Source organism: Bactrocera latifrons, unplaced genomic scaffold (assembly GCF_001853355.1).
Source record: "Bactrocera latifrons isolate USDA-ARS-PBARC rearing strain unplaced genomic scaffold, ASM185335v1 scaffold_41, whole genome shotgun sequence".
NCBI lineage: Eukaryota > Metazoa > Arthropoda > Insecta > Diptera > Tephritidae > Bactrocera > Bactrocera latifrons.
In genome coordinates, this window is record NW_017537057.1 from 607,375 (window position 1) to 633,927 (window position 26,553).

General features: G+C 40.1%; 2 protein-coding genes across 2 annotated transcripts in view; one reads left to right on the forward strand and one right to left on the reverse strand.

The window, feature by feature from the left end:
* LOC108972626 (tiggrin) overlaps positions 1 to 13,215 on the forward strand; it is a 15,030-nt gene extending 1,815 nt beyond the window's left edge. The window contains exons 2-4 of the mRNA XM_018939284.1: positions 5,752 to 6,079; positions 6,153 to 12,790; positions 12,850 to 13,215. Coding sequence (XP_018794829.1) covers positions 5,788 to 6,079; positions 6,153 to 12,790; positions 12,850 to 12,930 — 7,011 coding nt within the window. The 5' untranslated portion in view covers positions 5,752 to 5,787 and the 3' untranslated portion in view covers positions 12,931 to 13,215. The remainder of the gene's footprint in view (positions 1 to 5,751; positions 6,080 to 6,152; positions 12,791 to 12,849) is intronic.
* An 859-nt stretch (positions 13,216 to 14,074) lies between these two features.
* Positions 14,075 to 25,602, reverse strand: LOC108972585. The gene is made up of 4 exons (XM_018939222.1): positions 24,447 to 25,602; positions 18,988 to 19,099; positions 18,797 to 18,882; positions 14,075 to 16,810 (listed from the first exon to the last, which is right to left on the reverse strand). Exons 1-4 carry the CDS (start codon positions 25,139 to 25,141, stop codon positions 15,919 to 15,921), a joined length of 1,785 nt encoding a protein of 594 aa, XP_018794767.1. The 5' UTR covers positions 25,142 to 25,602; the 3' UTR covers positions 14,075 to 15,918.
* Positions 25,603 to 26,553: the final 951 nt, after the last annotated feature.

Here is a 26,553-nt window from a genome sequence, read left to right on the forward strand (position 1 = left end):
AAAATAAAAATTTGTATAAAGAAAAGTTTGTATAAAAAAACACTTGTTTGTGCTGCTTCAATTACAACAGTCCAAATGACTGTTGTGTCTGCCTTATGCATATTAATTATTAGTTCCGCCTACACTATTATCAAAGGAAATTTTTTATTAAACTTTGCTTTTGCGCGAACTTTTTTATATTTTTTACGTTTGTATGGGCAACTCACTCGCATTCATATTGGGCAAAAGCAAAGCTTAAGCGCTAAAAATAGATATTCCAGTATTTGTTAATGTTGAGAGTCAGAAACATTAAGCCAGAAACCCAAAAACAAATATTTTTGCTTCTATTACATCTTGAAGTATTTATTTTTAMATTTTTGCAACTTTTTTATGTCATACAAAAATCTGAAATATATGTATCATAACTGTCTTAAAACGTATTATTACGTCCTCCAGYGAAAGAATAGGAAATGAAGGAAAAATTTGATGGACACAATAGATTCGTTATATTCAAAGCAAGAGCTACTATCTGTTAGTTTCTGAAAAAGCAAGTTTTACCTGTGACAAGCTTAAACTTAAGGTTCTTTGGTTTTAGCTCACTTCGAAGATTAACTTTAATTTAGCTTTGAAAACTCATGGTGTAACCTACAATCCTTTTAACAAATCGCATAGCAGTTAGACAAACGAAAGTCGATCTATTTTAGTGCGTTTCGCTTAAATGCCAAAGAAATTGAATTGAATTTCGTGAATATGAACAACACTTTCAATATCTGAGTGGTATCGCTACACATATAACATCGTTAACAGTKTAAAAAATCACTTGAAGCTAAGATATCTGTAAGCAACATCTAAAAACAATTACGCTTTCCAACACCTTCAAAGCGTCTGCTCTTCACAGCCTCAGCGCTAACACTTTAAGCTCATAAYAACTGAAAAATAAATAGAAATAAGAGTCCAAGTTGAGCGCAAAGGAGGTGCCATAAAACTAGTGAAAAGCTTGTTAGTGTGGTGGCATTAAATCAAGAAAACACTAACACCAACAGCAACAAAAATGCGTGATTTATTTATTATTTTGTGTGTGTGTTAATTCAAAAGCATTTTCAGCTGTCAGATTTAGTGACACGTGCTTTGTACATATATACATAAGTAACACGTAAGTCCGTAAGTCGTACAGGTGTTTGTTGTTGCGCAGCGGCGCGTGCTACACATTTGCACAATCCGGAGATTATTCAGCTTAAAAGCAAAATATCGCCGTCATGCCGWAACACGCAGGCGAATGGAATTTATTTCGACAACTCATGCCGTGCCATTATAAACGGAGGCATTTGCTGTTGAAACGCAATGTGCGGAGAGAGATTAAAAGTTAAGSGTTTTTAACAGTATGATTTTGTTGTTATATATTTATGCACAACAGGTGCTGAAGTTGAGCTTCCGGAGCATTGAAGAATGAAAAGGCGTGATTTCCGTTTAGGTGAAAAAAGTTAGAGTAGAATAAAATGAAAACGAAGTTAGTTGAAAAATGGAGAAGAGCTTGGCRGTTTAGAGGTTCTTTTAGCGGCATTGCCAGTTTATTAAAGGAAGCAATTAATGGCAGAAAGGCTTTATATGATTATGAATGAGCACTAAAATCGAGCCTTCAACACTTAGAAATACTAAATTTAATCTCAAAATTTTTTTGGTTGAAAAAATTTTAATAGCTTTGCCATTTTTTAATTATATTAAATATGAATTGCGTAAAAATTCAAATTATTGCAATTTTGCTTGATGAATGCTCTACAGCAATAGTTCTTTAGAAAAATTTCTTAAAAGGGCTGCCATATTTTTTGTAAGTTATTTAATATGAAATGCGCAAAATGGCAAAACAAGCAATGTATTGTAATTTTTTTTATGGATGCATCAAATAATATTTTTATTTCCGATCTGAGCATATACATACATATGTAGCTTTTAATAGGGTTGYCGCAAACATTCAAAAACTGGATTAATGCTTGAAACTCATTGTTTCGATGAAAAAAAATTAACAATTAATCTAATAAGTAATACAAGTGTGAATTTTGTTAGAAAATATTTARTAGGGTTGCCACCTAACACATTTTGAATATGTAGATTCTAGTATTAAAAATGACATGACACTTTTTAATAAAACCATTATTTATAATAAATAACAAAAATTGTACACTTATCCTAAACTAATTAACCGAACAGGGTTGCCACTTTTATTTTAAGAAAATTGTTGAAATATGTTTGTAAATTTGAAATTAGTTAAATAATTCTTAAATGAAAGATACTTTTCAGCCAAATTGCCATAAAATATGTAAATGCTTTGTTAAATTTATTTAAATCATCTAAATTTGTTGAAATGGTATTTGAAAATTTGTTTTTGTATATTAAAAATGTATTAAATATTTCTACTATTATTATTTCAGGATGTGTTTATTAAAATAATAATAATTATTAAACATTAAAATTCAAAACTGAAATTATTTTCGAATAATATAAACTTTCCAAATATAAAGAAAATAATTTTTAATGATAAAATTTCAAATTGGAAACTATTTTCGAATAAATTACACTTTTCAAATATTAAGAAAATTGTAGGTATTCGAACGTGAACTTTCTACTTAATATTTTACGATGAAATACATATCTTAAGGCTTTCCAAGAAATATTTGTATTTTCTGAAAAAGTCATTGATCACTTCATGGATTCCATCATGGCCATATCACTATGAGTCATACATAATCCTAGCAAGCACTTAGCTATATACTCACCTTTGGTAGTAATGCCTCACATATACATACTTTTGGCATTGGTTGCAACGTATGATCGCAGCATCGAGCAGGACTGTGCGTATGAGTAACATAAAACTTTCAGTAGACTTTACACATGTAATTCGTTGATATGCTTACAGCAAGCTAATGGATTTGCTTAAGTGCATGCTTTGACGCTTTTACTGTTGCTGTAATTAAAAATACAAACACTATAATAAATGAAGCAATAAAAACAACAACCAACCCTTCCTCTAATATTTTTAGACAGCCACAGCAGCTACACAGCAGCAGCGCTGATGATGCTACGAGTCAATGACTAACAATGAGTTCCCCGAAAACTAGATTTTCCACTTTTACTGTTGACATTATTTGTTGTGTTTTAGTGCTTTTTCCAATTCATTGCCATTTGACGGGGTGTGAATATGTCATACGCTCAATGACAGCGCGGATGATGAATTGGAAAGCATCAGAATATATACTTATATGCATATATACATAAATATAAATGGAAATGTGGACGCATGCTCTAGGGGCGTGTGGCGCTGGCCACGCACTTGAATCATCCATGTGACAGGGGAATCAAAAATATCAGCTTGTAAAAAAATCAAATGAAAAGTCATAAAATGCGCGGGGCATACATCTGCGGAAAGTGAAATGTCACAGTCGAGAAAATATGAATAAATGTGTGTGCAAACGCCAGCAGTCAGCTTTAGTGTGCGAGATAATTAAGGCAGAGATGCAGAACAAATAAAAAAACCAACAAAAAACTTAAATGCACAAATTTTTCAGTCTGCCATGGCGTTGGGTGCGTGTCAAGCGATGCGTTGCGTTGGCGTGTGCCACACGCGGCTGATGTATTGACATCGTGACATAGCTGAGCATGTAACATATACATACATATATTATATATGCTTGTCTCGCTGCACTTCTGTGTTGCAGCACACTGAAGTGGCATCTTGGCGTAGACTTTCTTTTCAGTTTTATTTAATTTGGAAAATTTCATTTTCAAGTGCTTCGCTTGTTGCGTCTATTTTTGGCGCGCGCCCGTTGACCCAATTTCTCCAAAATAAAGGCATGCCTCCTCAGTACCTTAAATATTTTGTTTGCATATAACTTCTAATGCATCTGCAGAGTTTTAATTTTTTATTTGTTTCTTTACTTTGCCATTGCAGCACTTTCCTGCGACACATTGTAGGATTTATGTTTGCAGGCACTGTTCGGTTTCGGAAATTGTAATAAATTAAATAATTAGTGTTGCAATTTGTTGGAAATGCAGTGCTTTAAAGCTTCTAATGCTTGTTTTAGTGTAATTTATTTGCTCGCAGGCGCATGAGGTTAAGTCAAAGGGTGTGTCGTGTTATAAAATTTATTAGATTCGATGAAAAAAAAAATGGTTTGGTCGAAAGTGACTTTGTTTTACTTTTTTACAGAATTTACACCAATAATATATTATGGATCATGTCTTCAAGACTTTTCTCATAATATTTTGTACACTCACAATATCAGTCTCCTTCTTCGCATTTTTTCGTAGCTTAGATCAAGAAATATTAATAATATATTAGATTAAGTTAATCTGGTAGGCCAATAAACCACGCATAAACCACTTTTGGACCTTTGCGATATCAGATGGAGTTCAGTTGCTGGGTCCATGGATAATAGTCCATGCCAGGTTTTGTGAAAGTACCTTGTCAAATAAAAAGAATATTCCCTAAAAAGACTTCATTCTAATCTTTTACTTTGTATGACAGCTACATACATATATCGTGTAGAAGTAGTATCAGAACAAACAAGAAAATAAAAAACACTTCAGATCTCATATTTATTTAGGCATCTAGGTGAAATTGACTTGTTCGATAGACTTTATCCATGTTTAACTAAAGTGGTTTTTTCATCTGGATTTACTAAGGACTGTACATAACACTCAACAATATAAGTGTGTTCCCCCGCAATGCTGAGGAATCAGCCAGCTAACCTAACTTAGATCAAGTATAAAATCGTGTGTTTTTTTTAGAGTAGAGTTGAGTTTGGAACGAGATTTTGTGATCTTTTCAATAATATTGTGTGAGAAAAACATATGTTTCGGCATTTTCACACCTTTCATAAAGTTGTCCGCGTGTTTTTTAACTTAAAATCTGAAATTAAGTGCTTTCCAAAATTCAATAGAATGTATTTCAATACAAATTCGAACCTTTTAAACAAATATACCTGAGACAATAAACCGTCTTATCAGTTCTAGTATTTCTGACAAATACTGTTTGTTTCTGGCCGGATGTAAGGTCTATTAATTTTCGAACTTTCAGTGCAGAATATTTTTATTTTTTCCCATTCCAGCGTTTTTTGTAAAAAAACGAACAAAACAATTTAATTAAATACAGAATATGCTAAATTTATACTCAAAATATTTGTTTTTTTATACAAAAAGTACTCACCAAAACGTCATTTGCATGTGGTTGTGTGTACCTAGGCGTCTAAAGCTTCAGAGGTCACAATATTGAACTTTTCCCAAAGCGCATCTACATAACTTATCGCCGAACGGTTTATTTAAATGCGTATCAAGGCTGATGAGAATGTATGAAAATAAATAAAAATAAGTAAATAGCGCGACTCTGGTGCTGTATAGAATAAATAACTGAGAAGTGAACTAGACTTCTTGATTCATAAGGAGCGCCGAACCGATTATAGCTGATGTAGACTCTACAACAAAGATACAGACATAAATATGTTATGAAATAAGCGCACGTTTTGAATCGAGAAACGCTTACGTGGTTATTTGTTCAACATTTACAAATCTGTAATTAAATATAGAAAGGCTTACATTGTATAATAGTTGACGAAATATGTTAGATCGAGGCTTGCTGTTCGGAAACGCAAGCACTTTTATGAATTATGTCAGAAAAGTGAACGCTGGGTTGAATTTAGGTTAAGGGTATTTACAGATGAGCTGTACCTACCTAACTTTATTAAAACTCTCTCTCTTTCCCTCTCCAACACCTCATTTCAGACTCATACTCAGCTAGTCAACTGAAATCCAAAGAAAATGAAGGCTTGGAGCCTTGTATTGGCGCTACTTTGCGTGGTGCAATTGCGTACTCATGCCTACAGCGTCGGTAGTACGTCCGGCTATTCGACCTCTTCACGTTACGCTTCGTCCTCGTCCTCGTCGTCCGCTTCAAGCGTCGGCGGCAGTACGTCATGTTGTCAGTTAAGTTCCTGGGCGTATGCTCACTTCAATGAGGTGCGTCAATTCGCAAGTCGTCTGCGGCTGGAATACAATTACATGTCACAGGGCAGCAGCACGGGTTATCGTGTACAAGGCGCATCGTGGGATGGTGAGTTATTACAATGAAATATATTATTTTTCGGGTTAAACGCAAATTTAACACTTCTTCTTATGCTTCACAGAAAACATCATAAATTTGACGGGCAAAACCGCAACCGAGCTGGACGCACTCGTACGACATGTGAGCGAACAGCTCKTAACCGATATGCGTAAGGGACTCTTGCCCTACACCACGATTGCAGCGCCGAACTTTTTCGAATCGAAGGCTGCCGAGACGCTTGAGTCCATCGTTGCTACTAACGAAGATTTTGGTCAACAACAGCAGGAAGTCGATGTTGGACACTTCCAACCAGTCGATCTATCCAATTTCGATGAAGTACGAAACTATGCTTATCCAGCCGAAGTAAAGGTGATCGATGGCAAGACTTATGTGGTGCATAAGAATTGCACCGAGGCGAAGAAGGTGAGCGGTGATGGCAGTTACAGCAGCCCATTGGTCACAATACGCAGTCGCAATCGCACCACAATCACCACAAATGATGGCGCACCCGCTTACACTTATGGCACTGGTGGCTACAGCAGCGGTTCTTTGACTGCTGGTGGCGTCAACCGGTATCCAAGTCCAGTTTACGGACAACCGAGTGGCAGTAGCAGCACGACCACCACTGTTCGACATAAGATTTATGATTGGGCCAATCAAAATATGGAACCTAGTGTGTTGGGTTATAAACCAGTGGTGAACGTTGCAGGCAGTTCAGATTGGCAAATGGGTGCTTACAGACCAGTACCACAGTCCCCCATTGCGGGCAGTTTGAATGCTGATGTAGAAACTTTCGGCGCTGACAATCAAGTATTTCGACCAAGCTTCTCACCCGGCTCAACAGTGACCGTACGTCGTTATAATAAGACAATTATTACAAATCCTGATGGCACAAATACCGTTAGCGGTTCCGAATTGAATCGCAAGTGGGTTGATGGCAAGCTTGTCTACGACTCACAGCGTCCATTTGGTGAATGGTCTGTGCCACGTGGTGAGGCTTGGAAGCAGGAAGAGCGCGAACGTTTCTTCTGGTTCCTGTCACAGGGTAATGTTACACCACAACGCTTGGAGGAATGGCAGCGACAGCAAGAGGAGCGCTTACTAGCTATGGCTGAGCGCCACGGCACCACTATTGAGGCTATACAGGAATGGCATCGTAGCGAATTAGATCGTTATCGCGTGCTGTTGGGTCAATATCAGGCGCAAAACCCCAATCTTACCGGCTGGAAGCGCATCGAAGCAGGACGCTTAGACTGGCTGATACATCAGAATAGCGTGACACGTGAAGAGCTCGAACGCTGGCAGCGCGAAAATAATGACAAGTTGGTGCAACTGGCACGTCAGTACAACATATCGCTGCAGGAGCTGAAGAACTGGCAAATCGAAGAGTTGAATCGGTTGTACGCTTACTTCAATGACCAAAATAATTCGATGATTTCAAGGCCAATAAATTCGGGTTCGCTGCGCACCAACGAGCAGGAACGTTTGGAGGAGTTGATTCGTCAGCATAATGCCACAATTGAACAACTCCAGAAATCTATACGCTTGGACCAACAAAAGCTCTCAGATTTGGGTAAGCAGTATCGCGGCAATGTACAGGATATGCAAAAGTGGTTGAAGGATGAACTGGCGCGTCTGAATGGCGTAATCAATGAACATCGCACTGAGGTGACACGTGTCACGGAATGGCAACGTTCTGAGCGTGAACGTTTAGAGAATGTGGTTAAACAGCACCGTGGTTCAGTGGAAGACTTGGAAGCGCAAATGGCACGCGATCGCAACTATATGAAGTCGTTGGCTGCGAAATACCATGTTAGTCTGGAGGAGCTCGAGAAATGGCAAAGCGCTGAGCTGGAGCGTTTGCACAGTCAGAGTCAGACTAAACTCGAAATGGATATCAAAGAGTGGCAGCGACGTGAACATGAACATCTCAAGTCGATTGTGAATAAGAACGATTTAACCATTGAGGAATTCCAAGCGAAGATTATGAGTGATCGCGCACGATTGGAAGATTTGGCAAGAACATATAAGATACAAGTGTCCGAGGTTGAGGAATGGATTAAGAATGAAATCAAAAACTTCCAATCACAGGGTCTATTGAAAGAGGTCGAGAAAGAGTTGGCAGTGTGGCAACAGAAGGAGCGTGAACGCTTGCTTGCCATCGTTCAACAAAATGAACTGACAGTTGAAGAGCTGGAGAAGAAAATCAAAGATGATCAATCTTACTTATACAGAATGGCCAATATGTACCAGGTCAAGGTTGAAGAAATTGAAGAGTGGCTGAAGAAGGAATTGTTGCGTTTACAAGGTGAGGGCCTAATAAAGGTGGAGGACTTAAAAGACTGGCAGAAGCAAGAGCGGGAGCAAATTTTGAAGATTGTGCAAGAGAACAAGTTGACAATTGAAGAATTCGAGAAGAAGTTGTTGGCCGATAGGCAACGCCTGCAAGACCTTTCACAGACTTACAACGTACAAACATCTGAGATCGAAGGTTGGATCAAGAAGGAAGGTGAACGTCTGCAGAGTTTGGGTCTGTTGCAGATACAAGAACAGTTGAATAATTGGCAGAAAAATGAACGTGATCGTCTACTTGAACTCGTTAACAAGAATAACCTCTCCATTGACGAATTGCAAGAGAGTATCAAAAAGGATCGCCAACACGTTTATACATTGGCGCATCAGAACCAAGTACGTGTGGAAGAGGTCGAAGAATGGATCAAGAATGAGATACATAGACTGCAACAAGAAGGCTTGATTGAAATCGAAAAACTTAAGGACTGGCAGTCACAATGGCGTGGCAATCTCACAAACATGGTCAAAGAGCGTGACTTTACAGTAGAAGAGTTCCACAAGTGGCTGCTGGAAGACCGCAAGCGTCTGCAAGATCTTGCTATGCAGCACAATGTGCACATCGAAGAGATCGAGCAATGGGTGCGCAATGAGGAACAGCGATTCATCAGCATGGGATTGTTGAAACCGAATGAGAAGCTCACCAACTGGCAAGAGGTAGAACGTCGTTACTTGGAACGTATCACACAGGAACAATATCACTCCACTGAACAATTGGAACAGCGTTTACGCCAAGATCGTGAGTTACTAGAGAAGCTGGCACGTGACTACAGCGTACAAGTGGAAGAAATCGAACAGTGGATGAAGAAGGAGTTGGCGCGCTTGCGTGATGATGGTCAGCTACAAATTGACAACCTCACCGCCTGGCAAATTGCGGAGCGTGAGCGTCTCGAAGAGCTGATCAAACAAAACAAGGTATGGAGCGTTGAAGAATTCGAGAGTGAGCTGCGTCAAGATCGTGAACATATGCAGAAGATGGCCTTCCAGTATCACACCTCTGTGGAGGAGATCGAGAAGTGGATACAATCGGAGGTAGAACGCTTACGTCAACAGGGTAAACTCGATATAGAGAAACTTACCGCATGGCAGCAGGCGGAACATGATCACATTTTGAGTTTGCTGCAACAACAGTCCTCCATCACAGTGGAAGAGTTCGAGCAGAAAGTGCAGAAAGACAAGGTTTTCTTAGTTAATTTAGCCAATCAATATCACGTCAGCGTTGTCGAGATCGAAGCTTATGTGAAGAAGGTCATTGATGATTTGCGCAACAAGGGCAAATTCGAGGTAGAAAATCTGCAGAGCTGGCAGTTGGTTGAGCGTGACTACATCAAGCAATTGATTCAACAATACCAAAATGGACTATCCACTGCCGATTATGAGCAGAAATTGCTTGCGGATCGCGCGCATTTGCATCAGCTCGCTGATCAATATCGCGTTAATGTCGAACAAATCGAGAAGTGGATGATTGAAGAGTTGAAGCGTTTGCGCAAAGACTCAGCCGACCATGTGCAGAAGCTGGCCGATTGGCAAGTGGCCGAGGCGCAGCGCTTGAAGGAGCTCATACGTCAAAACAATCAATTGAGCTACGTGGAATTCGAAATGGAGCTCAACAACGAGCGCCAACGCTTACAAGAACTGGCAAAACAATATTCGGTGAGTGTTGAGGAGGTTGAGACTTGGTTGCGCCAGCAGTTGGTGAATCTGAAGACCACTGGTCAAGTGCAGGTGGAAAATCTCACGCAGTGGCAAAGCGATGAACAGAAACGTTTGATTGACATGCTATTGCAGCAACAGAACAGTATCAGCTATGATGAGTTCGACGCTCAACTGCGTCGCGATCGCGAACGTCTACAGAAGTTAGGACGTGAGTATAGCGTAAGTGTAGAACAAATCGAAACCTGGATGCGCGATGAACTGCAACGTTTGAAGAACTCCGGTCTGCTGCAAGTGGAACAATTGACACAATGGCAGAGAACCGAACGCGATCACCTACAAGACTGGCTGAATCAGCAGAACAATGCTACCACCTATGAGGAGTTCAATGCGTTCTTGCGTCGTGATAAGGAACGTTTGGAACGCATCGCACACGATTATCACGTAACAGTCGAGGAAGTGGAATCGTGGGTGCAGCAGGAAGGTGCTCGTCTGCAAATTCTTGGACTGATTGAACGACCTCAGAATTACATCAGCTATGAGCAACACAGTGATAACGATCAATGGAAGATTTACACCTTAGCGCACTTGAAAGCCGTCGCACAAACTGTACCGATGAGTTGGCAAGATTTCGAAGACTACTTGGTTAAGGAACGTATGCGTTGGGAGCAATTCGGACGCCAGTACGATGTTAGCGTGGAGGAGATCGAAGAGTACTTACGCGGTGAGGCGCACAAGCTCAATCAGCAAGGTGTCATAACTGGTTCGGAAATAATTGAAGAATGGGAGATTCACGAAAATCAGTACATACAGAATCTAATTAATGAACGTCTACGCAAACAACAGCGCTGGTCGATTGAGGAACTCGAAAGACAATTGAAAGAAGATCAGGAGCATTTGCGTCAGTTGGCTATACAATATCATGTGACAGTGGAGGAGGTTGAAGCGTGGTACCAACAAGAGTTGCGACGTCTATTAGATCAGAATAAAATCGTAACCGAAAGCTTGGTCGATTGGCAACGTCGTGAGAAGGACCGACTTTACCGCCTGGTCACACGTCAACCAGGTATGACTGTCACAGTGTGGGAAGAACAAATTCTGCGTGACAGAAATACGCTCAATAACTTGGCCGATGAATACCATGTCTCTATTGAAGAGCTCGAATCGTGGATACGTAATGAGTTGAGACGTCTCGGCGAACTGGGACTTGTACGCGACCTACATCAGAATTTGGACTACAATAATTGGCAAAAGCAGGAACGTGAACGTTTACGTGCTATCGCTAAAGACATCAGCATTACACAAATTGAATTCCTCGAGTATATTGCTGCCGACATCGACTACCAGAACCGATTGGCACAACTCTACGGCACCACACTTGAACAATTGGCGCCCTTCCAACGCATTGAAATCGATCATATGCAGCGTGAAGGTCTCTTGGACAACATACAGCTGTTAACGCTCGAGAAATGGCAGAAACGCGAACGTGATCGCCTTTATAATTTGATTAGGAATCAAAACTTCAGCTTGAAGAATCTGCGCAACTGGCAACGTCAGGATGTCGTCCTTAACGAGTTGGCCGCCAGCTATGGCATCACCACCCAGGCACTGAAAGACTGGCAAATTAATGAGTTCGAGCGTTTCTTAAGATTGGCCGAACACTACAGTTGGCAGCTGAATCAACTGCAGAACTTCCGCGAAAAAGAATTGCGCTACATTGATTTCGTAATGCACAAGAAGACCACCAATGAGGTTGAGCGTATGAAGTGGAGTACGGAGGAGGCGCGACGTATGGCAGACTTAGGACGCAAGTCCGGTTTGAGAAATGAAGAACTCATTCAATGGCGACGCATTCTTTATCTGCTCTCTCAGGGTTTGCTACCTATGGACGGTAGTACTGGCTTTGGCGGCCATGAAATTGGTGCCGGTTCGACCAATCGCACCGCTTGGCCACATCAAGTGATCTCGAAGGATCGTGGCGATCAACCACCGCATGTATACGAGGATAATGTTGATGTTGAAGAGCCTGGCTTGGCCGGTCAAGATAACAATTTGTATCCACCACCATCTGCGGAAATGAAAGTCGAACCGACTACACAATACCCAGCTTACGTTAGACCTGCACCAAGCGGTGGCGCGGGCGGACAAACAAGTGGTTACCGTTACAGCAAGAAGGAATACAAATTTACTGTGCCTTTGAGTGAAGTTGATGCAACCGGTGCTAGTGGTGCGGGACGCGCACGTTACGGACGTGAGCGTGAATTCGATACACAGCAACAACAGCAGGAAGTGGATGACTTCGGGCAACAACAACAGGTAGAGCTTGGTTGGAATGGCAAGTTAGAGGATGGCGGCCAACAGCAACAAGTCGATCTGGGTTGGCATGGTCAGCAGCAAGTGCAAGGCAGTTATGGACGTGGTGGAGCCGCCGGTTACTCATCTTCGTCGTCTTCGTCTTCTTCCGCTACATCAGCGCATAGCTCACATTCCGGTGCGCATGGTCATGGCGGTTATGGCCATCGTCAGCAGCAACAACAGCAGCAACAGTTTGAAGATTTTGGCCAACAACAACAAGTAGAACTAGGCGACTACAAACAAAACGCATGGGATCAGCAGCAACAGCAACAAGACGTGCAGGTCGAGGATCTGCAGGGCACATTTGTGGCACCCCACCGCGGTGCCAGCCAGAAGCAGGTGTCCAGCACCGAAGCGAATGCAGTAAGTTTAGCTTCAATTTCAGTATTAGCATGTGTCTAAATGACCTTCTCTTTTTGTAGCAAATCGAGGTTACGGCTGAACCGGAGAGCTCTGGCATATGGGACTCATTCAAAAAGAAGGCTTCAGGTCTTTTTGGTTAAACAAACTTAACGACCAAATACATACAGCTTAAAATCGATCATCCGAAGACAACGAATAATCGACACTCTTTTGTGCATAAATTTCTTGAATTGTTATTAATGTAAATCTATTTCGTTTTTATGCTTTATTTTATATTTTTATAAACAACGTGTCATATATTATTTGCTTTTGTTTGTATTTTTAATATTAGTTGCTAAGTTTTCTAAATGTGTACTCATGCGCGAACGTTAAACGACTGCTTCGTTTTATAATTAATTTAAATAAAATAATAACAATATATAATTCATCGTTTCTTTTGCTTACTCCATAGTCGTCCCTCAAATCTTTAAACTAGTTTCTTGGACTACCTTGTCGTAGCTTCTTTGCTTAGTCTTTCACGTGTTTGTTATTTTGTTTTATTTCATATGTAGTGGTTCGATTTTTGTTAACTGTTAGTGTTTAACGGTACTTTAGAAATCTATAAAATGGGATATGGTCTAGTATTTTAGGGTCTTCTGAGAGTTTCTTGTTTAAAATATATCTTTACTTGTTTGTTTTCTGGTGCTTATGTTCTTAAAAGCCGGTTGTGAGATAAAAATAATAGACAATTTCAGAGAGATCAATCCATAAGAAGCTCGGATTAAGGTCCTTGAATCTATATTGATCAGTCTAAAATTGTTTTTTACTTTGAAAGGTATAACAAAAAAGACTTCATCTCGTTTGAAAACAAAGGAAAGTAGATTTGGAGATTGAGGTCCTCCGAAATCTGTAGATATGAATATCAAAGTACAGTGGGCCAATCAAAATTTTAAAGAAGAGTGTTGCCAAAAACACTCATTCATCGTTTCCAAACCCAACGGCTTCGTAAAACTACTTTTACAATGCAAAATAGCCTCTATGTATGTATGTRTATAGAAATGGGTTCAAAGACTTAAGGGATCGTCTCAATGTAAAATTTTCGAAAAATCGATTTTTTTATTTGCATTATCGGATAGTATACCCTGTAGTAAAAATTCAATCAAACTTTGAAAGCTACTCCAACTTTTAAACGCGTTTTTCTCACAATGTTGTTTTTCAAAACGGTTTCCACTCACAAAGGAAGAGTTTTGAAGATATCTAGTTCCAAGAGAGAGAATATTTTTAACGTCATTCGCTATCGCGCTATGGAAGCTTTTATGTTTTTTGAAATCTTCCAATTACCTAAATTTTTTGAAAGAGTTGTTGTTTGCTGCCTTGTCGAAGATGGAATATATTCGGCATATTTTACGCTCTTCCTATCAAAAAGGTAAAAATACAAATCAATTTAAGACAAATTTTTTGTGATCTGTACGGAAGAGATGACATAATTAATTTCAAAAAATTCGTTCCGATATTTTCGATCTCGAGGATACACCAAGTGCTGGAGGACTCTTGAAGCCGATGAGGATAAAATAAAGTCGTTGGTCGATGGAAATGCTGGAATCAAAATTGGCGACCGTTCACAAGCACATAAAATGTGAGGATTAATTCGGAAGTTTGACATGTGGAATCTTCATGTTCTTACAGAACGACTGAGATTTGCTTATAAAACGTCAATGAAGTGATCCATTTTAGAAGCGCATTTTTACTGACGCCGAAAAGTGGATTGTTTTCAATAATATATAGCTCAAGAGATCGTGCTCGAAATATGGAAAAATACTTGTATATTGGATGAAAAAGGAGAATATATATAAACTGTGAAACTTTGTTTCAAAGAAACGAAAAAAAAAATCAGTATTGAATCGAATTGTCACTGGCGATGGTTAATTCGGGACAGTCGTCAACAGCAACTGAAAAAACAGATCGACTCGGTAAGAAGGCAATGCTCTGTGCTTGGTGGAATCGGAAGTATAATACAAAATGTTGCCGTGCCAGTGAGACAAAGAAGTGCCCGTAGTGTCGAGAATATTGCTATTGGGAAGACTCAAATTAGTCCTTCACACGTCGTTTTCAAGCATTGGGCATCTCTGTGACGTCATTGTGGCGAATTTTGCGAAATTTTTTTGGCCTACATCCTTACAACGTCAAATTGACTCAATCGCTACCGCTCAATGATAACCGAATATTTGTGGCCGGAATTGCATGATATAGACATGACAGATCGGTACCACAAGTATACCGGTATACTATTTATATATATACGTGATCAATCAAAATCAATAACATTATTTTAATGGTGCAAGCTATATACTATGCTTCGACTCTAAAAAAGTAACCGCTTAGCTTATGCTGTCTAAGTTTCAACATTATTATTCGCCTTGGAAGTCTTCTCAACACTATGATACATTACAACTACAAAAATTTATTAAATATTTTAACTGCGTACACATTTATACCTCGACTTTGGATTCCATACTTAATTTATTTTCGATAACACTCATATGAGACAGAACGGTCATGGCAATTTGCTTCTAGGATTCATCCAGTTTTCTCATAAGTTTGTAATTATCAACCGATATGTGCATTCTTACGTCATTTGGAGGAACAAAAAAATTTCAAGAAATATGGGTTCATAACAGCTGGCTTGTTATGGATAACAAGACCGTAAATGAACCGAACGAGAACCTTATAAAGTATATTAAGCTCTATTCATTATAAACTGCTCCTTTTGTTAGTAGATTCTGATGACTGGTGGAGATATGATGGAGAAAATAAATTTGTCGTATCATAAAGTCGACATATTCCCGTAAATGAGGGAACTATTTTAAATGGATTCTCGCAGTTGTGAACCAAACATTGCTGACAGCTGTTACAGGCATTCACTATACCTTCAATGTTTCAGCACAACCAAGCCGAAACGTACGCGCACACTAACGAAACTTTATTGCCATGACCGTGTGTAATAGCTTTTAGACTAACATTAACAGTAACTGTAATTAAATATTATTTGTAATATATAATGATACTTTAGTCTAGGCACTTGATTATACAGTACAGAACCTAACTCCTACTCAAATTCCTCTCATGCACCGCAAGCCGCATGCAGCTGATCAACTGATATCTTTGCGTCCATCCTCTGCACTGTACTGTCCACCGATCATAAATTGTACACCTTCGCCTGCTTCGCTCTCCCCCGCAGCTACCGGACCGTCATCGTAGAGTCCATCGCCGGTTTCGTCTAATACGCGATTCTTCAATTGTTCAATCTGATGCAGCAGCTCGAGCGTCTCGTCATCCAAATTGTCGTCCTCCACACGCAGCTGCCGCTGCTGCTCCTCATCCTGATCCCATTCGAGCGACTCCGGCGTCGAGATGTGCGACCATGAGTTGTGCGACGAAGAGGTGCGCGTAAAGGAACTGTTACGTCGTTCATTGATCGGCGGTGGCGCCACACGACGGGTGCGCATGCGCTGTTCACCACGCTCAACTGATTTGGCCGTCGCCAGCGCCATTGCTGCGGCGTTTAGTGGCGCGTGCGGCAGCGACATCGATTGCGAGTATGAAGCCAATGAGCTGAGCTGCTCATCGTCGTTGCTTAGGTATTGCCATGAATTGTTGACGTGCACGTGCAGCGGATGATTGTCGTAAGTGTGGCTACGTTTGTCCAGACTCAGTGTGTGGTGGTTATTGTTGAGCGTGTGCATGTGATGTATCGGTGTGTTGTTGCCGTTGGTGTATTGCGCGAGGTTGTTGTTGCTGTTGAGTGTGCTAGCTTGTAGTAGGGATTGTGTGCTGCGATGCGTGTGCGGTGGCGGCTGATAGAGTTGACGCATGTGCGCGTACTCATGTTCCCATTCCAGATCGAGCGAGGAACTGGCGCGCGAGCTGGCCGCGGCGTATTGAGCTTCGGTCAGGCAGTAATTGAGCGCTGACTCCTTTGCGAAAATGGCGTTGCTGAGTAAATTGTGTACGTCGAGGTTCTGAAGTTGAATGTCAGAGAGGCTGGGGAGAATAAGAATACTTCGGTTTTATAAACGGCGTTCGTGTCAATTGATAAGAAAAGGGTTAAGAAGAATATACAGTTATTAAAAAATTTCATTTATGATAATTTCTATATACAAGTGGTTTTTAATTTTAGCGTGTAGCCCATACAATTCCTTATATAAGTAGTACAGATTCTTTGTACATGGATATTGAGGGAGGTTCTGTTTAGAGACTCACAGACATGATGCAGAGCTTCTGGATCCAGAGTTTAGGAAACTGTGGATAAAGTTATCCTTTCAGAAAAGCAATGCAGCCGTTATCGGGCTTTAGCCAAATCGGAAGCTAAGGAATATGTTTTATATATGTTAATATATAGAAGCTCTTTGTCAAAGCTTTAACTTGATTTATATTCAGTTTGGTTTGACATTTCATAATAACAAACTTCTTCCTTAACAACGTTGGCAAATCTTTTAAATTTGTTATCAAAATGATGATTCATTTCGGCTTCTTTGTGCTGCTTCCAATATTCGGGCCCAAAATGAGATGGCCGCAGATCCCAACTTTCAGAAGAAAATTTTGGTCTAAGGGATACAAAATAAACAAAATTGTCGCATTTGGTGTGATGATGATCGACAAGCCATTTTTAAGATGCCGTTTCATCCTCACTGTTTGGTGTGCTCTATGAAGAATCATCAGTCCATATTATACAAAAATGAAGTTAGCCATCATGTTCAAGGCAATGAGGGACACTATAGAGCCATCGTTAGTGACTTTTTCGTACCTATGTTGAAGGATGCTGTTGTTCACAACCTTTCTTTTCAACAAGATGGCGCGACATGCAAAAAAAGGCAGCCGTACAAAAACGAGAAATTATCTTCTCACCGAAGTGGTCTTTCAATAAATCCATTGATTGTTGCGATGTGTGGGAAACGGCGCCATCTTGTTGAGCCAAATGTCATCGAGATCACGTGCTTCAATTTCAGGTATCAAATAGTCGGTTATCATGACGCGATAACATTCACCATTGACGGCTACTTTCTTACCGGCATCATTTTTGAGAAAATATGGAGCGACGATTCCACCGCCAATTCCAACGTACACCATGTTGTCTTTTCTGGATGAAATGGCAGCTCTTGAAACTTCTCAGGTGTCTTTTCGTCGCAAATGCGGCAATTTTGCTTGCTTAGATATCCATTGAGCCAAAATTCGTCTTCATCGCTGAACACAATAAAATGTGGCTCGAAATCGTCGGATGTTTTTGGAACTTTTCAAGAGCCCACAGAGCGAAGCGATGTCGCTTGGGTAGGTCGAGCGGTTTCAGTTCTTTTACAAGCAGAATTTTGTAAGTTTTCAATTTGAGGTCTGAACGTAAAATGCGCCAAAAGGATCCATACGTCAGTACGAGTTCCTGCGAACGGCGCCGAATCGAGTCTCGACGGTTTTCGCGTACACCCTGAGCTACGGCTACTATACAAGTATATTCTTCCCTGCGGGCTGGACTTAATGTGTGATGGCGATTATGTTAACCAAAAGTTGAGCGAATCGCGTGAAACATATTCTTAACAGAAGGTGAATTTTCGTAATAAAGTTGAACGATTTTTAAACGTTGCTCAGGCTTAAGTCTTTTCTTTTCATCATGAAATGCCAAATAACACTGGAGAAAAATGACATGACAGCTTGACACGACTCACGCGGAATTTGTCAAAAACAAAAAAAAAAAAAAAAGCTTTTGAAAAATGTACCTTTACGTTTGAATATTTGAAATTAAAGACTTATACAACTGAATTTCTTGTCTACGAAAGAGTTGGGAGTTAGTATGTTCGACAAGATACAACATACTCAAAACATATTCAACGTATCGTCTTGGTCTTGCGTTTTGAAGCTTGTCTCAAAAGTTACAACATTCCTTCTTCAACAAATAAAAACACAAAACGATCGATCGAACATTTAAAACAAAGAAGAAAATCAAGATTCGTTTGGAAAACTTCGAATATATTATCTTACCCTTCGGTTGCACTTCTGTTAGGCAATTTCGTGTATTGCATATCCTTTTGCTCCCAGAACTTGTCAATGAACTGTGGCCGCTTTTGCTAAGAGAAGAATGAGAAGCATGCCGTTGCAAGCAATGTTTTTTTTTATATTTTTCAGATTTTTTTTTTATTTTTAATACTACATTATTTCACTTTCACACTCACCTTCGTTTTGAATTTAATAATGCGATATATGAAATTCTCTCTCGGGCATTTGTCGCTCGCATTCGACACGAGTTCCGTTTCTTGTTCATCTGTTGCATGTTGCTGTCGACGCCTATAAGTAGAAAACACTCTGCTCAACAATGAATGCATAGCACGCGCTGAAGAGTTGAAAACAAATAAAAATCGCCATCAACACATACACACACACACACACTTGCAATCGTGCGCACTCGTATTTGTTTGTCTGTGTGCAGTCATGTATTAATGGAAATAAGGCATATGTTATGACATTTGCCAACGAAACGGGGTTGCAATGATAGCACTAAACGCGCTTCGCTGCCAAACAAAGCAGTTAATGAGCACCGCTGTCATCAGCGCCCCTTCCCGCAAACGCTTGTTGCGCCACGATGGTAAAACATGTTGCATGGATTTGCCACTTGTAGTATACTTTTAGGCCACTGAACCCTTGGGTATTTGCACAGCACAGCATAAAACATTTGTATGCTCGCCTTCTAACATACCCACCCCACCTCATCCTTTAACTCAACGACTTGGCAGTCGAGTAAATCTGCGCCAGTTTAGGCATTTCATATGCAGCTCAAGTGTGTCTCATCGGATTGTGGTTGAAGATGCACTTGGTGCGGTTTTTGTGTCTGTGTGTGTGTCTGTCTGTCGAGATAAAAGCTACATATTTATGTGTTTATTTTAAGCCAAGGTTCGTGCGGTCGCCGCGTGGTCGTTCACTATCCTACGCACAGTGCCAAAAATCTATTGTGTCTGCTCGTCGCTGCAAGCGCCAGGCAGCGTGCGGCTTGTGGTTGGCTAAGAGCATTCGCAAGCAGTGACCCAATTAAGTATTGTATCTAGCTCTGGTAGTAAGTTTGGATTTATTTAAAGCTTTCGGGAGTCTTGCCCAAAGCATTAAGTGGAATGATCGGTTGTGCTCAGTTTCAGATTTGAGGAGTGCGGTACTCGAGTTCGATTACGTTAAAACTAACCTGTGTGGATGTGGATTAAAGTTTTGTAAAATGGATTCTGTAAATCTTGCTTCAGTTCTGAAAGATCAGGTTTTAGCCCTTTGTAGTAACAGTATGTTCTTACAGCCTGTTATATTGAGTTCCAAGAGGAATGCTGTGTACTTCAGATCTAACGTTATGCACATGACTATTGCAGTTTTGAACCCAGGCAGCTCATTTCATCGAGTTTTGTTTTTCTTCTGTCGAGATCGTCGTATAGATTATGCAATTCTGTTTACGTTTCAATTCTTAAAAATTTACCGACTCTTTTATTCCAAGCTGATAATATCGATTTGGAATAAATTATGGTTAGAGAGATCATCAAGTAAATTTCAAATCATTTTTGACGTTTTGTAGCATTAATAGTCTTTGGCCACATATTTATCCGGGTTCGTTTCGGTTTCGTAGAACCGACTGTACTGAAACGGTAGACCGCCATTTCATAAAATTTTCCTTATTTTCGGTAAAAACGAAAAAAATGTTTCCGAGAACTTCTGACTGTCATCTGGAAGTAGTTGGAACTATGAAACGATATGTGACCCTATCTGAGTCCCGATGAGAATATCTCCTTCACACTATTCTGACTAACAATTAAAAAACTCAATAGGAAACTGTTAATAACTATACCACTGCGTTTTTCAATAGGAACGCTACAAAAGTAGACCGATAAAGGCAGCAAATTACGTAACTCCTTTGACATTCCTCTTCACTGAGGTTTGCCATTTCATCATGGCATCATACGCACCCACAACGAGTCGAAATTATTAAAATTTACAACAGAAATTCGGTCAGTGGTCTCAACTAAAAAAGCGCTACGTCCAATTTATGGTCGTCATAATCGTGCTGTCATATCAACAACTGAGCGTCTAGTGGAAAAATTTGAATCCACAGTACAAGATGTTCCCGTGCCAGTGAGACAAATAAGTGCCAGTAGTGTCGAGAATATTGCAGCCGCTAGCGCATCAATTGAGGATGATCTAAATCAGTCTCTCACACGTCGGTCTCAAACATTGGAAAAGGTCTTGGGATACATCCTTACAAGATCAAATTGAGAGCAACTTGAAAATGATACGGATTTTGATCTAAAAATCATCTTCAGCGAAGAGATTCATTTCAAAGTATGCGTTATTGGTCAGACAGCAATCCACAGGTACTCCATGAGTCAACATTTTATTCCGAAAAGTCACGATTTCATCGATATTTCAAACCGTTGTATTCTTTTGTAATACTTTTATGCCCGTTTTTCAAGAGTGTGTTGATATTAATTCATGTTTAAGTCTCAAATGATAGCCTATGGTCGTCTGCTGCAAATGGATCCTTTACTGCTGAGCTGAGCTCCACGGGCTAAAACATGTGAAACTGTAAACAGTTGTCAAAATCTCATTCCAATTAACCTGACCTTAAAGACGACATAACTAAACCGCTTTATGATATCGACTAAAGCCTTAAACCAACGAAATTTAATAAAAGAAATATTTTAGTCCCCATCAAAAGCCGAAATGCCAAGAATTTTATCACAGACGTTAATTCACAATGTTGCTGCTTAAAGATGCCTTTGAGTGCATTTGAAATTACCACAGTCTAATTAAGTTGTATGCGTGGCATGAGAAAGAATATCTATAAAAGAGAGTTTACTTTATTTTATGAAGGAAGACAGACACAATAAAGAAAGCCAGTGAAAGACACTGAGTGGAGGTTGTGATAAGAGGGCTGAGAGAGATACGCTGACGTTACTAAGTGCGTACATATTTACAAACTTGGCACAGTGAATATTAGGGGTGTCTTACTTTGTCGGGAATAATGTATTTAGCGCTGAAAGCGAAAATAATCCGAGCTACTAGATTTGAGAACCGGGTAAGCGGTTACTACGCCAATAAAGAAGAAGAATATTAGATTTCAGAGCTTCCGTTGCAATTTAGTACTTTGAGATCTCGGTATCTCAGAGTGCATTTCGGACGTATGATTCCATGACAGGAGGAGTGTATAGTACCATATTTTCATAGTTTCGCTAAAAATTCAGTAAAAAAGAGTTATTAATTCCTTCCTTACTCCATTCTTTGTGGAAAGATTTATATGATAGCGTTTTGCATATTGAGAAAAGTGGACAATTTAGCGACATTAGTTACATTGGGTCTCGGATTTGTGATAATCTGCGAATGCTGAGCCATAGAAAACCGGACAGGTCAGGTTGCCGATAGTGAAAGCCGTTTAGATATTAAGGATGGCTGGAAATAACCAATAAGCAGTCCTATAGCGTTCAGCTGCTAGACGGATAGTTTCAGAGAGGTTTTGGGATGCACTAAATTCCTCAAAGAATCCCTTTGGCGACGTGGTGAGTTCATTTGCGATATTCAATAACCGCTCATGCTAGTTAGCAGTCTCATGTTGTACATAGCTATGAAAGTATAGGTGATCCCAGTGCGTCAAAGGTATCGTCCACAGACTTCGAGGAAATTTTCTAATACTACATATGTGTTTAGTCAGCAAAAGACGTCAGTTTCTATTAAGCTACCATTTTGTGCTTATAACTGTCGCACCAAATCTACCAGATCGAATGAGGTTAAGTTTAACATGGGTCAAGACGTCAAGATTAAAAAGTTTCCAAGAAGTAACCACGTATCAAGAAACACCCCCACTCAGGCAGATTGCACAACCGATTTGGCAGAAACCATGCGAGGTGCTATAATCTAAGGGGAGAATATAGGAAATGATGATATGAGTCACATTTTGCAATATTTGCAAACAGGAACATCCCTAATAGTATGTTTACTTAAGTATATACATAGGTATATGAAAACAAGCTCTAGTCAAGTGATTCAAATAGAAATGTGATACTAGAGGTCATACAATGATGCGAGAAGCTGCTAGGAGGTGCCTAAGAGAATGCTGCAGCCGAAGCCGTTGAATAAATTTCACTTGCGTAAAAGAAAATAGACAAATCACAAAGTGATGAGTATTGAGGAGAGTTACGTGGAATGGCAAGTGATGCCAAAGCAATCAAGCAATTATGGGATATGAAGAGCAGTTACTCATATTACTTTGTTGCCAAGGAAGAGATGCTGTACAATGCATACAAACACAAATATAAATATACATGAACTTCTTTGATATATACGCACATTAAACATTTATACTATACTCCATTTTAGGGTGATCCCAAAAAGACAAATTTTCATTATTTATTGATTTTGAGGAATTACTTTGTTAGAAGCCGAAGGGTACTCTTTTATAAAGAATGTACATAAAGTATCGGCGTGAGGAACTGAGTCGATTTTGCCATGTCCATCTGTCCGGCCGTCTGTTCCTCGATTCGTCTGTAGTTATATACGCAAACTAGTTACTCTGATTTAGAGATATCGTTCTGAAATTTTGCTTACATCCACTTCTTTCCAAGAAGCTGCTGAATTGTGGAAATCAAGTCCATATCGAATCATTATAGCATATAGCTGCCATACAAACCGAACGTTCAAAATCAAGTTCTTCTATGAAAACTTTCTTTATTTGAAGAGATATCCGCATGAAATTTGGCAGCAATTATTTTCTAAGACTATGGTACAGTCTCCGAAGAAATTGTTCATATCGGATCACTGTAGCGTAGAGATGTCATACAAAGTGACCGATCAAACTACAGTTATAGTATGAGAAACTTTTTTATTAGAGAAGCTGCCTTCGCGAAACTTTACATGAATTATTTACCAAAGCAATACTATCATCTCCGAAGAAATGGTTCAGATCGAATCATTATAGCATATAGCTGCCATACAAACTAACCGATCAAAATCGGTTCTCGGTATGAACAACTTTTTAATTAAAGAATATATTTTCACGAAATTTGGCATTGACTAATATCCAAGATAATGATGCAATACTTGACTAAACTTTTATAGATCGGACCACTATAACATATAGCTGCCATACAAACCAACAGAACAAAAGCAAGTTATTGTATAGAAACTATTTACATTTGTGAAAAGTATTATAGTTTCTAATGCTTTTTTATCTTTTTTTTATTGCGGAAAAACATCTCTTGCTAGTCAAGTAGAAACAGTTGAAATATTTTTTTTGGTCCACCCTAATATATTCATAATAAGCGAAAAACAATATTTGGCTGCATTCAAACTTTTTTCCGGCGACATTTTAATGTTGTTGAGTGCTTTTATTTAAAAATTTCCATTAAAATAGGTATCCATGTCAATAAGCGCGTGAAGCTGTATTAGAAATGAAGCTGTGCTGTGTATGTGTGTGTAAGGTATGAGGCTACTTCTGCTAAATTAGATCAAATTTAATTAACTACCAATTTGGCGCATAGCGGCATAACAAAATGGCAGTGATATGCGAGTGTGTGTGTTGTGGAAATTTTCGACTTCATACACACTCATGATACTGAAACTCATCCCGCCGTCGCAATTACATTTTAATTAAGCGCGAACGCGCGTCACTTACCACAAACAGGATGTTGCGGTGGAGGCCACACCGCCGCTATTAGCATCCTTCGACACGCAGCGCCCGAAACATGAGCCCATTGTAGTCGGTGTGTGGCGCGTTTGCGGCCAATGGGATTTTCCAGCAGCCGGCCGCAATGAATGGGCTAACGATAAATGCGTCTGTGTGCGTTTGGAGCTAGCTTGCGCCTTGCCAACACAGCAACGTTGTAGCAATACCGTTAAGGCTACACCAACAGCAACAAACACGTGGTAAAGCAGGTTCAATGTGGCGCGTATGGCTGTCAGGTGGGCGTGAACGCTAGTTCCTTCGCCGCGGCTATAATTGCAAGCACAAACGTTTACTGCCACCAGTGTCAGCTGTGCTTGTGCGCTACACTTGCACTGGCGTTGCACAGATTTCACCCCCCTTGGCCGCTGTGCCCCTCCACACGCATACGCTGAGCTTGTCGGGCGACGCACAGCTGACGCGCTGTTGTGGCTGCTGTGCGCTTTTGTTGCTGGCTTAAACGCTAAACTTAGTGCAGTTGTTAATGCTGTTGTTGCTAGTGTTGTTGTACGGTTTATGGCTGTGTTCGTTGGCTGTGTTGCACTTAATTTGCCGTTATTATCTTTTATGTAAGCGCTGTGTGCCTTAACTTTGCGACGTACAGCGTAGCAAACACGGAGCCGCTGCCGACAGGCATCCATTTGCATGGGAATGTGTGCAGTTTTCCCAGCTGCGGGATGTCTTTAGCAGGAAATCTATATATTTTGTTGGCGAACTTTGGTTTAGACATTAGTGCACTTATTAGTTTTTGCTTGTGTAATTTGTAGTTGCTACTTCCGTCTTTGTTATTATTATTACAGTTGTGCTAGTGTTTCTGTTGTTGTTGCTGCTGTTACATGAACTTGTCTGGTTGCCGTCGATATGCTTTGGTTTTGTTGAAGTTTAGGTTTCAGCGTCGGCATTGGTTCAGGTCAAGGATTTCGTGGTGGTTCAATGTTGTTAAGCGCCGCAAAGTATGCATCAAGTATTACATATGTTTGGGGAAAAGAAGTTCGCAAGCGTTGTTTGTTAAGTTTTTGCCATTTTCACAGCATTTATAGCAAATTGCTTTACATATAAACACAAACACTTAGACACACACATTGCTGTGGTGGCACAACAAAGCTTGAGCCAAACACTGAAAACACTGGGAATTAATGCTAATCAATGTCGTTGCGCTGTGCGCGCACTAAGCAAGTGTGTACTTTCAATAATATTTTTCTTAAGGTTATTCACTTCTGCACCTTAGCTTAGTTCTATTTTTTTTCTATTTCACACAAAAAAGTCTTTACTTAGTTCACTTCTTCCCCAAAGGCGTATGAGTAATTTTTAATCACTCGCCTGCTTCGCCATTGTTATTTTGTTCGCTTGTCACGAGCGTGCCACATTCGCTGCCAGCACAAAACAGCTTTAACCACAAATCAACCTGAACATGGTCAAAAGACAAAGGAAAAGCGAGCCGAGCCAAAAAAAAAAAATAAAAAATAACCGCAAACACCCGCACGTCCGTTGTAATAAAGTAAGTGGACGAATGGAAATAGAGAGCGCGTCAAAGTGCTCGCCGTTGTTCGCGTTGACGTTGTACAGCAACAGTGACTTCTGTTGGTGTTATCTGTGGCCCTTGTCTTGCTTTGAGTGCGTCACGTCACTGCATGACACCGACACCAATGCCACAACTCTCACAACTGTCGTCGTACACCGTGAGGCGCTCGGCTGCAAGCGCCCGCTAGCGTGTAAAAGTTCAAAACATAGTGCAAACAAACAAAGGCGCTCGGTGGCCTAATGCTGGTATGTAAAGTTGTACTGATTTCAAAGAGCTCGCTTACTTTTTTCGTGTCATCATTTTGACTTTTATCTATTTGCTGAGCTTTTTTATTGTTTCGCCTGCAGTTCTTGTTGTTTGTATGTGTGCGCTCTTTGGGAGTGCATCAGCTGTTCAGCTGTCAAAATCATAATGTTGCTGCTCCCTGAGGTGGCGTTGAGCTTTTACTACGTACAACCGTTATGTGAGTGAGTTGAAAGTATGAAGCTCATTCTCCTTTGATTTCGACTTTAAGCGCTTTGTTGTAACTCTCGCGAA